At 37.4% G+C, this 12,063-nt stretch overlaps 1 protein-coding gene across 2 annotated transcripts in view; it reads right to left on the reverse strand.

Moving 5' to 3' along the window:
• Kitlg (KIT ligand) overlaps positions 1-12,063 on the reverse strand; it is an 85,530-nt gene that overhangs the window by 17,181 nt on the left and 56,286 nt on the right. The window contains exons 4-6 of one of the 2 annotated variants that reach the window (XM_004623774.2): positions 4,000-4,167; positions 2,624-2,780; positions 1,865-1,948 (exon numbers count right to left, since the gene is read on the reverse strand). In XM_004623774.2, the coding sequence (XP_004623831.1) occupies positions 1,865-1,948; positions 2,624-2,780; positions 4,000-4,167 (409 nt within the window). The remainder of the gene's footprint in view (positions 1-1,864; positions 1,949-2,623; positions 2,781-3,999; positions 4,168-12,063) is intronic. The other variant, XM_023716309.1, reaches the window with a different exon arrangement.

The following is a 12,063-nucleotide window of genomic DNA, read 5'->3' on the forward strand; positions in this document are numbered from 1 at the left end:
CTTCAAAAGAACTGAAAGACTAGATTACGGAGTTTATAACTTACGTGACTACACAGTGAATATCAAAATGAAAATAAATATAGCTGGTTTAAATACATAGATAGATAGATAGATAGATAGATAGATAGATAGATAGATAGATAGATAGAGCAAAAAGAAAGATTATGGTTAAAAAGAAATAATTTAATTTAACTTTCTAAACAATTGATAAAAAATTGGATCAAAAAAGGAATAAGGAAAAAATATGGATAATAGCATCAAGCTACTTTTTCAAATTATTCAACTTCTCTCAATAGTTGAATAATATGCATAATTCTCAATAAATTTAAGAAGAATTTAAACTGCAATCTCAGGTGGCGACAGACTTTAGGAACAAATAACAAAATATGTAGGAAAACTCTGACAGTTTGGGCACTAGACAACCCACTTTTGTATTACCCATGAATCAAAAAAAAAAATCACAATTAAAATACCTTGAAAAAAATCATAAAGAAAAGTTTACAAAAATGTATTAGAGTGTGTGGAACATAGCAAAAGTAATGCTACAAAGTAATTCATAACTTTAAGAAACTGGGAAAAAACTTGTTAAAAAATCAATGATACAATTTTTGCGCCTTAAAAATCAAAACCAAAGTGAGTAAATTAAGACCAAAGTAGGAAGGAAACAAATAATAAAGATTAAAATCAGTAAAATACAAACAGAATTTAATCAAAGCTTCTTTCATTGGAAAGGCCGAAATTGACATCCGTACACAGCTATAATCGCAGTCCTCTTTGAGACTTTTCAGGCCTGGTTTGATGTATATGTCCTTCAGAATTTTAGGTTTTATGAGATTTTTTTCATGAAAATACTGCATAGTATAGACTTTTAATATTGTATATCATAGACTACTGAATATTAGAGACTTCTAGATAGTGCCCTAAGAACAAATATGTTCATAGTTCTGTACTAAAATGCAAAAATACTCATTCTTAGAAGGATAAAATTATACACAGCTAGCTTTATCTCAGTTGAGGACAAGTTTGGGTAGGAAAATTCTAAAATGAATTTTAATTCTGTGGGCTTCCTTAATTCAATGTTGTAAACATGCTATTATGCATTTGTAGTAAAATGCTTGCATCTTTCTTAAGAATGGTCTTTTGCGTCCTCGAACAAATGCCAACCCTAATCTCATTTGCACGTCTAAAGGGATGATGTTTTTAGCAAAAATGACCAGATTTTTTTTCTTTCTGTAGCTTCCCTGAGGCTGAAAGAGTATCTAGTAAATCCAATAAGCTTTATAATGATCTTTGCCTGAATTTGAAAAGACAGTATTCCAGAAAGTTGGATTATTAGCCAAATAACAGAAATTTCAGGTATAGAAGTGTATTTTTTACCAATGTCTACATTTAGGTAGAATGTATTTAGGGGTAGAATTTGGAGTAGAATAACAAAATCATCAAACCTCCAAACATACAATGCCACATACTGATACCCAAACAGACAAAACTAAAAATATCCGTAGGATGATACAATGAAAACATTTGTATTTTCAATTTTAAAATTCCATTTTGTCAGGCACATTCTCCACAAAATGTATTTGTCTAAAGTGAATAAAAGTTTAAATTACATTTAAAATTAATTCCATGCCTTATTTAACACAATCTCAGCAGATAATCTACTGGCCCAATTCTCTGTACATATCAAAACATGAGGGAAACACAGCATACAAGCCAAGGACTTAATTCTCAGGAAGATCAGATGAGGAATAACAGAACATTGTTAATAATAATACTGATTGTATAAGTTTCCTTTAAAGCCCATGCAATACTCCTATGGTGGCTAATTGGAGCCATGCATGCATTAAATCAGATATGTACTTACTATTACTGCTACTGCTGTCATTCTTAAGGGAGCTGGCTGCAACAGGGGGTAACATAAATGGTTTTGTGACACTGACTCTGGAATCTAAATAGAAAGCAATAATGTGTCAGTGTTGCATGGTGATGTATAGGAATAACAGAGACCTCAAAAGGAGAAGGGCAACTACCAGAGCATGTGCCAGGTCTGTTTCCTTTAAAGAGATTATGCAGATCCTATTTATTTCATTCTGAGTCCTGCCCTTCTATTTTATTAAAAGATTCACCACAGTCACCTTGTAGAACAAATATTTATGGCATACATATGATGTCATTTGAAAAACAAAACAATTAAATTTTTGTGATAGGGACTAAGTGACCCGGAAAGGGGTTCTCAATATAGAATGACTCATGAGAAATCAGAATTCGTGTACAGAATTAGATGCTTAATGGAAGGGTCTGAGAAGGGAACATTAAGGAAACTGGAGGTAAAGAATAATATAATTGTATTCTACTAGCAAGTATCAGGTAGAAAATACATGAGTGACCATTGCATATACTATTTACTCACACACAAATTTTTAATAGAAAAATGATTAAATGTTTGTCATAGAAAACAGCAAATACACAATCATTCATTTCTCTTGTACCACTGACATTCACTTATTTATCAGAATGCTACACTGCGTCTTTGTGTTGTTAGACAGACATTTGATTTAGAAGTAGAGTCTTAAAGTTCAGGTTCACTATTTCCACTTCAAATGGAGAGTTTTGTGGGGCTTACCTTTCTCGGGACTTAGTGTTGAAGAAAGCACACAATCGCTAGTTTCAGATGGCACCGTAAAATCCTTGAAGGCATCGATGGATCTATTAAAAATTCTAAAGAACTCTTCAGGAGTAAAATTCCTTGGCACGGGCCTTTTGGATGATTCTTTTACATTCTATACAAAACACGAAGGAAAACCAAAACAAAATTGAAAACTACAACTTTCAAATAGTCTATGTCACTTAGCATAACTGAGGTCAAATTAAATGGGGTTATAAATGCATCTTGCAAGGATTCAAATATCTAAATCTTATCTAATAGCAGAAACATCTAGATTGCTCTTTGAATCAATATTAATTGAAACCGGTGACGGCACCTAGCAAGTGAGCCTCGGGGGTGGTGGAGGGAAAATAATGTCCCAACAGGGAAATAATGCTGACAACAAACTGAGGACTTATTTTTTAGAGATGTTCATCCAAACAGTCGTGTTTCTCAGTGCAGTGCTCCATGCTATAACCCCAGCTATTTGAGAGGCTGCGGCAGGTAGCTCATAATCTGATCAATGGAGAGAGAACATGTCTCAAAGAAAGAAGATAAAAGAAAAGGCTTGGGATGTAGCTCAGTGGTAGAGCACTTGCCTAGTATGTGTAATCTGGCATTCAACACGTGTATGAGAAAAAAAATTAGTGTTGACTTAAGAGCCCTCCTTAATATGTGCTTCAGTGTCCCAAAATTAAGACATCTTATGATACTAAACATTAACACAGGTGTAGAGTGGGGAATTCTTATATATTGCAGTTAGTACTTTTGATGTTATCTAATATACTGAACATGTGCCCATGCTGTAATTCAGAAATTCCATTCCTAGTTATATACTCTAGTGGGACTCTTGGTACATATGCACCACAAGACATAGAAGAGAGTTCCTAGCACCATTATAACCTTAGACCCATGAGAAGGAGAGCAGTTTGGTAAGTACTGGAATACTCAATCAGTGAAATACTCTACAAATGGTAAAATTTAACCACATTTTCAATATCCTTTCCAACCCTGCCATTTGTTGAACACCTAACTCATCTTGAAAGCTCCTATGCACACGCTACTTTCTTTGTGTAGACTTCATTCACGTATGAAATAAAAACAAAGCTAACCTGTAGAGGGAAGAAATTTTATTTTCAAATGAGGTGACATTTAAGTCTAAAGGTGCACTTCAGGGTTGCAGTATGGCTATAAACACTCATTTTCTGTATTCATTTTAAAATGTTTTTAAGGTCAAAAATTTCAAACTCAAACTAACACAAAAGCAAGATGCCTTCACATTCCTAGCGCCTTTAGTTAACATAGATTTTTAATGAAGAGTAATCAAAAAGCAATCCCGATGAGCATGCAGTTACCTTAAATGAGGTTTCCATGCACTCCACAAGGTCATCCACTATCTTCCCAAGTTTGTCTATGATAGAGTAATTACTCAGACCTTCAGAAATATTTGAAAACTTGTCCAGAAGATTAGTTAAGCTGACTGACAACTGCATTACCGTCTGGCGCAACCAACAATGACTAGGCTGGAGGAAATGAAAGAGGAGACAAAAACACTTATTTTAACAATTAGGGAACACAACCTTTACTCAAGTACCTTTTCTCAAGCTGTCAAGTGTTTCAGTCCTGTCTGCAGGACAAAGGATTTCCTTATAGAAGGCCGGGTCAATTATGTTTTGCTTAAGTCAAAGCTGCTATCCAATTTCAAAACTGACAGATGCATAAAAATAGGACATTTTTTTTTCTTGGATGGTAAATATTTTGTTCTTCCATAGAAGAAAACCAATTCAGGGCTTATCCTGACTTTTGACAAAGTTCAAATTTTAATAGCATTTTTAATTCTGCCAAGGATTATTTATGGTTTACTTAACTGTACTGTCAAAGGTGTTAGATACGAAAGAAATTGCAAAAAGTTACTGGGGAAGTGAGTTGGAGCCCTCACGTAGCTCCCACTCTTTGGGTGGACTGGAATCTCAAACAGTTTATGTTTCTAAAGAGTATAATAGGGGTCGGAGAGATAGCTCAATAGAATAAGCCCCTGCCTGGCAAGCACAGGGTCCTGAGTTCAATCCCTGGTACAAAAAAAAAAAAAAAAAAAAAAAGAATGTAACATATTTCAAAGCTTCTAGATAGATAAATTTATGGAAGTGTTTGGAAAGAGTTCAAGCATAAAGGTGGTCTGAGATTGGAGTAGAAGCACTTTTGTCTTGTAGTTGGCTACATTATTTGGCCAGAAACTATTGTTCGAAACTACTAAGAACTTCAAGATTTTGACTCCATACTATTAAGCCACGTGTGAAGACCAGACCTCGAAGTCAGTTTTGCTCACTGATTGTACAGTGCCCAGACCTTGGAATCAGGCATGAGGCGCTTGTTTCGGGCAGAGACTCAGGCAAGCTGCCCAAGTGCCCTGCACTTCACACTGACTGTATCAGTCACGAGAATAACAGAACCTTCCACATGGGGCAGTTGTTCAGAGATAACATAGATAATCTAAATGCAACTCCTGTGAGTGCAGGATTTGTCTTTTTAAATCTAGCTTCTTATAGTGTCCCCAAGGGCTAGAATAACATCTGGCGCATTGGAATAGCTCACAAATTATTTACTTAATGGACACACCAGTAAATTAAAAAAGAAAAACAGAATGAATGAATGAAAGGAGAGGTCACCACTCTCTTACTGCAAAAGGTCAAAGGATTGAATATTTTAAGCTGTGTGTGACATGAGGTAAAACCAAGAATATCATATAGGGGCACATTTACAGGAAGACAAATCAGACTTCCACCAAATTTTATTGCTGAATTCAAAATTTAATGAAAGCAGTTGAAGATAACTTTTGCCTAATAAAGTCTTTTGAAATAGAGCTTTAAAGAGAAAAATTGTTTTAGCTAACATTTTGATAAGTTATTTTTTAAAAATGAGCACTCCCTCTTAGCAGATAGAGTGCTCAGAGTAATCGATCTCAGCAAAATGAGGCAAATCACCGAGCTTCGTTTTTCTGCTCATCAGCAGAGCAGCTTTACAAGAAAGTCAAGTAATTTATTTATTCTAAATTATGGGTGGAGACTATTAAATATTCACTTTACAGAGTCATTTAAATTGATATATTTCAACCAAAAAGGAAGGTGGGGTGTCTTTGGGTAGGTAAGTCCCAGTTCTCTAAAACATTAAATATTCCAAACTTTGAGAACTTTTGGAAGTAGTCAGGTAAGAAATTTCTCAAGGAAGTCAAGCAGTCATTTTACCTCAACATAATCAAGTTCTCAAAGGCTGTTTCCCAAGTATGTCCACAATGAGTCTTTATTTTGTTAAATCTCCACTTAGCTCAAGTACACAAAAGCTTGCGCTTGCATCATTAACGAGCCTCTTTTGAAGCCAGGCATATTGGCACGTTGGCATGTTGGCATGTGCCGGGAATCTCAGTGCCCTTCTGGAGGCTGAGGCAGAAGGATGGCAAGCTTAAGTCCAGCCTGGGTAATGGAGTAACTTAGTAAGACCTCGTCTCAAAGTAAAACATAAAAAGTGCAAAGCCCCTAGGTTCAATTCCTGGTACCAAATTAGAAAAATGAGCTGTTAATCTTTCCTTGGGTGCTGAATTGTTCTGCCAGTTTCTCTCCTCCTTGGCAGAGCTAACTCCTCTCAGGTCACTGGCCGTATCAGCAAAGGTTGATAGGCCCCAGAACACTGCACATACTATAATTCTGTTTGCAAAGCTTCTACGTGGTAGGATAGTTTTTAGCATTTAGCTCATTCAGTTGTAATCGCACAAATTTTTCTGTGACAAGTAGATTTCACAGGTTAATCTCTTAAAACATTTTCTTTGTTCCATGTTAAAATGTTCTTGCCTATCCTTTTCTAACTGACAAGAAAGAGCCAATATCAAATTCCTTTGTTTTAAATGGAGGCACGCCTTTTGGTGCTATGGCTGTGGCCTTAATTGATCTCCTTCCCTTCCCTCCCTCTCTCCCTCCTTCCCTCTTTCCTTCTCTCTCTCTCTCTCTCTCTCTCTCTCTCTCTCTCTCTCTCTCTCTCTCTCGTGCTTTCTTGGCATTAGAGAAGAAAACTGTTTTGTTTCTTATTTTCAAACTGATGAATTCTGGAGTACCTTCTGCTACTTCTATTCTGTTTTCAAACTCTGAACTTTGTTTACAGGTGGCATCCTATTTCTATTTAGTTATAACCCCTCCTCCCATTTTCACATACCTAAATCACACTCTGAATGATAAATATTTTTTCAGTAAAATTTTCGACTCCAAAATTTCAATCCTGTATTTCCAAAAGTTAAATCATGGAAATCTTGTGATCTAATGCTATCCATACTTTTATTTATTTATCTATTTATTTAATTTTATTTTTAAATGTATTCGGTACAGGGTCTCACTATGCAGCTCAGACTAGTAGTGATCCTCCTGTTTTCAGTCTCCCCAGCTTTGGGATTACAGGTGTGCGCCACCATCCCCGGACTCGGTGGCTGGCTCAGAGCACCTGGGGGTGGGACTGGCCTGGCATGTGGTAGCAGGCATCAAACCCTGAGCTTGTCTAAGCAGGCTGCCTACTATTTATACTTTGAAAAACACAAATAAATCATTGATAGTTGACTTCTTGACTATACTGCTAAAAAAAACATGTGTTTATGAAGCTCTGGGTGCAATGTTGTGTTCACTGTTCATTCTTGCTGGTACAGAAATTATTTTGGAAAAGCCTATGACATCAATCCAAATTTCGACCTTTTCATTAATTACTTAACCAGACATTAGCTTGTTAAGTCCTTAGATGTATTAAAGGTAAAATCAAAGTAAACAAGTAATATTAAACATCTGCCTGCTCTGACCTGCATTCCTCTAAGAAAGAAAATTAGTTTTGTCTCAAACATGAAGCACTACTGTGTGTTTAAAAAATTAAACAAAATCAGCGACATTCAGAGAGAAAAAAAAGTGAAGAACTAAGTATTTCATGTGTAAGATGACAGGACTTTTTAACAATTTTTTCCTAAGATTATGATTATGAAATAGTTGGTTAAAGGTTGTCAAATTCACAAATGTAAATTTTCCTTTGGTTTAATGAACAAGATTATCACTGTTTTCTTTAGAGACCATTTTTAACTTAAATAGCTTTAAATAAATATTAACTCACAACACATTAGGACAACATAAGATATAATGTTCTCCCTTTCATTGGAAAGAATGCAAAGGATTAAGAAAGTTAACAGTCACACAAGATGGCAAATGGCTTTCAAATGCCTGAAGTACTTGTAATTTGATATTTTATTTACCCAGTTTACATACTTTCCAAAAGATGAAAGAGGCGACTTTGAGTGGGAAAACTTGCCTGGATTTTCTTGACTCCATGTTCCATCTAATTTTTTACTTTCTTTTTTGGTAGTTTCCATCCTGCATTTTATGAGTTAATAAGAGGGCTCTAAGATTTCTGGAATCACACACACTTTCTATTCTTATCTATTTATAACATGTACTATTCATTTATTAATTGATTGATTGATTGATTGATTGATTGATGTGCTGGGGATTGAACTCAGGACCTTGTGCTTGCCAGGCAAGCACTTATTCTACTGAGCTATCTCCCAGGCCCAATACGTACTATTCTTGAGTGTTAACCCACTCATGACATGGAGTCAATTCTTGACCTGTCCACTACCATGATTTCACTAAAGATACAATGAAAATGTAATTAAAAGTATCCTCCACTAGGAACATGACTGTTTTTCAAGGACAAAAAAGAAAGCAATCATGTATGTGCTCATGCGAAACATAGATTTTAAAAAGATGAAACACGAATCCCACAAAATGTATGATCGGCACCTCCGTAGCTCCAGCACTGGTGTAGGGGAGACTGACTGGCATAAGCTGTGCTTTAAAAACATCCTGAAGACTTGTTACATTTAGTGTGCTTTCTTCCCTCCACTCTGTGTTTTAGTAAAACAACAAAAACAAACAAACAAAAAAAACCTTACTGCTTTAGTAGGTGAAAAAATTGACATATTATTTTGCATCAATATTGGATGCAAAAAAGTCTTTAGGTGAAGTTACCAAGAGCTTTATAGAATTAAAAGCAAAAGGAAAACAGAACACACTGCAACGTTTCTGCACTAATGGACTCCACACTACTTTGATTTGGTAGCTATGTGTAGATAAATACACACTTTCTTCTTGGGCTTGAAGGTAGTATCAACACAGTGAAAGTTCTCTTCAAAAGAGATGAAGGGAGACATCAGTTAGAGATTCCAAGAGAGAAAAGCCTGGCTGGTGTACTTTAAATGACACCAACAAGGTGTTTTCACTTTCATCCAGCCTTGAGTCAGCTAATTTAATCATCAGCGATACTAGTCCACTTGACCTATTTTATTGATATCTTTAATGTGTTAGACCTCAATCTTTACCGAATTAGAGTTGCAAATGCCCACACCATGAAGCGTCCTTTTCTTCTTGTGCAGTTAGTGTCTGGCCCAGGCTTCGCAATCAGAATAATCTAGAGCCATGCCATGAGAATCACAGCATTTAAATGTAGAAGGAATACTGGAGACCATCTGGCTCAGCCTACTTATTTTCTAGAACAGTAAAGTGGCCTGTCCCAGTTTACCCAACAGATTCAATCAGACACATAAGAAACTAAGACTCAGCCACTTGTCCGGTGCTATCATTGAGACCAGTCAAAGCACACGTGACTGAAGTGTTTTTCCTTCTGAATTCATGATGACTTAATGGTCTCACTGGTTCTAAGGCTCAGTCAAGAAATTTCTTAGAAACTGAAATGGCTTGTTCACAAATTCAATAATACCAGTAAAAGCAAGTTCTTCCAAGCTATCACCACAACCAAACAGCAACCACCAACTGCCATAAGTGGACTTTCTTCATTGCCCTCTGAATTTTTCCTTATGGCCAATCTCAAACACTCCACAGGGAGATAAATGTAAAACTCCCTATAAAGCATTTTGCAAAACACCAGTCATCCACATTACTACTGCAGACTTTCCAAAATCTGAGTCCTGGTTGCATGAGCTGGATTTTACAATGCTTTCTTTTAGTCCTCACCTTAAACAATTAATTTGGAACCTTGGTGCTCACTGTACTCATCTAAAGTGCATTTCTTCTTTGAATTGAGGTGATGTAGAAACCCCACTGCGATTAAAATGGTAACCAACCCAAGCACTATAAATATATGTTATTTCCCACTGCAGACTTATAAAGCTGTCCAAGAACCACATGGAAAATAGCATGGTAGAGAAGAATCACCTGAGGAGGCAAACACAGCAGCGACTGATGGACTGCAAGCCCGTATTTTAGTTCCAACTGTGTCAACTCACTGTGATTCTAAGCAAGTTATTTCATCAATTTAGGGCTCTGGCTTCACCATACATAAAATAAAAGGGTTTGTCTAGTCTTTGCTGGGAGTCACCATTCACTTTCTGCTACTTACTGTTCACTGTGGCTAATGTGACTATTTTACTTAATTGGTGTGTGTGTGTGTGTGTGTGTGTGTGTGTGTGTGTGCTGACACTGGAGATCAAATCCAGGGTCACTCTAGCACTAAGCAGCTCCTCTGGCCCTTCTTCTGCTTTACTTTGAGATAGGGTCTCACTAAGTTGCCCAGTCTGGGCCTGATCTTCTTGTCTCAGCCTCCTTTGGTGCTAGGATTCTGAGCATAGCCCACTATGCCTGGCTTATGCTTTCTCCTTTAAGAAATACTTTCTTATTGCATAGAAAGCAGATATGTAGATTTGTCCACATAGCTGCCTTGTTTTCCCAGAAGTACTCTACGTCATGAGGGTGAATACACAGGCTGCATCACCGTCACATTTCTTGGTGGTCACAGCTGATTGATTGGATGATGATTGATACCTGACCCATCGGGACAATCCGAAAGTTCCTGCCAAAACACTGATGTTAACAACAGGGAAGAAATTTTTTTTAAAAAAACTGTAATTAGTCTCTGAGCAAGCTGCAGCTGAATATGTGAGTGTGGGAACTCTGGGGCAGTTACATTCCACCAGGTGACCTGAACAAAGAAGAAATACTCTGCGTAGATAGAAGAAAATTCTGCAGGGATGTACAGGTGACCAAAGGAAAACCTTGTAAACCTTATATTTTTCCAACCCTGGTTGTAGGTGTTCCATGACTTTACGCTGAATCCTGGATAGCAGGTCATTCCCAAGTCTACCATCCCTCTCTCCCTCCCTCCCTCCCTCCCTGCTTCTCTCCCTCCCTCTCTCCTTTCCTCCATCTCTTCTTTTTCCTCCTCTTTGTTCTTCTTTCTGATCAAGACCAAGTTCATTGCAGATAAGAATAACAAGAGAAGTCTAAGCTAATCAAACAGGCTTCTTCGGTACTTAGAAAAGTGACATTTTTGACTTAGTCAAATATGTAGTGGTATTTTTAAACTATACGCATGGTTGAAAGAATAGTGAGAAACACAAAAATATAAAGGATTTCTTACTGACCCTTACACAGTTAAGATACAGTTTTACAAAACAGAATTGGACTGGTGAGATAGCGCAGCACCTGCTTAGGCAAGTGCAACCCAGGTTCGATCCCTGGCACCACATGCCACACTGGCCCTGCTCCAGGTACACTGAGCCAACCACCGAGTCCAGGTGTGGTGGCACATGCCTGTAATTCCAGGGCTGGGGAGGCTGAAAACAAGACGATCACTACACACTATGAGTCCAAGCTGTGCAGTGAGATGCTGTGTCAAATACACAAGACTAAAATAATGATAATAATAATAAAACAATGACATCTGACAATTACTGTATGCAGAGCCTAACTCAGGCTTTTTATGTCTTAGTTACTTCCCAGAACAATAACTTGAGTGTGTAACATACACACTTATCAAGCTGCTGTGTAAATCATGACCTTGTACCTATAAACAGCTTCTGAACAAATGCTATAGAAACTTAGAGATATAAAGCGAAAGGTCAGGTCTGCACAGCATGTGTATAATGACACACCACTGGCCACTGTCACCAGGGCCAAGCATAGCACAAAGAATGTGTGATACCAAATTTTCCTGGTCACATGATATAAAAGAAAGAAAATAGGGCTTGAAACAGTAAAACAAAACGTTCTTGTGATCCAGAAGTGGTGGCATATACTTGTAATCACAGTTATTTGGGAGGCTGAGCCAGGGCAATTGCAAGCTTAAGGGCAACCTGGTGAACTATGGGTATTTTGTCTCAAAATACAATAAAAGAATGGTTTGGGCTATGACACAGTGTAGAACCTTACCTGAACATGTGCTGCGTCCTGGGTAACTTAGTCCCGTGTGTGTGTGTGTGTGTGTGTGTGTGTGTGTGTGTGTGTTTGGAGAAAGGGAGAGAGAGAAAGACAGGAAGTGGGGAGAGAGAGAGAGAGAGAAGGAGGGGGAGAGGGAGAGGGAGAGGGAGAGGGGCAGGGACAAGGACAGGA

This window comes from Octodon degus, unplaced genomic scaffold, assembly GCF_000260255.1.
Source record: "Octodon degus isolate 3935 unplaced genomic scaffold, OctDeg1.0 scaffold00004, whole genome shotgun sequence".
NCBI classification, from domain to species: domain Eukaryota; kingdom Metazoa; phylum Chordata; class Mammalia; order Rodentia; family Octodontidae; genus Octodon; species Octodon degus.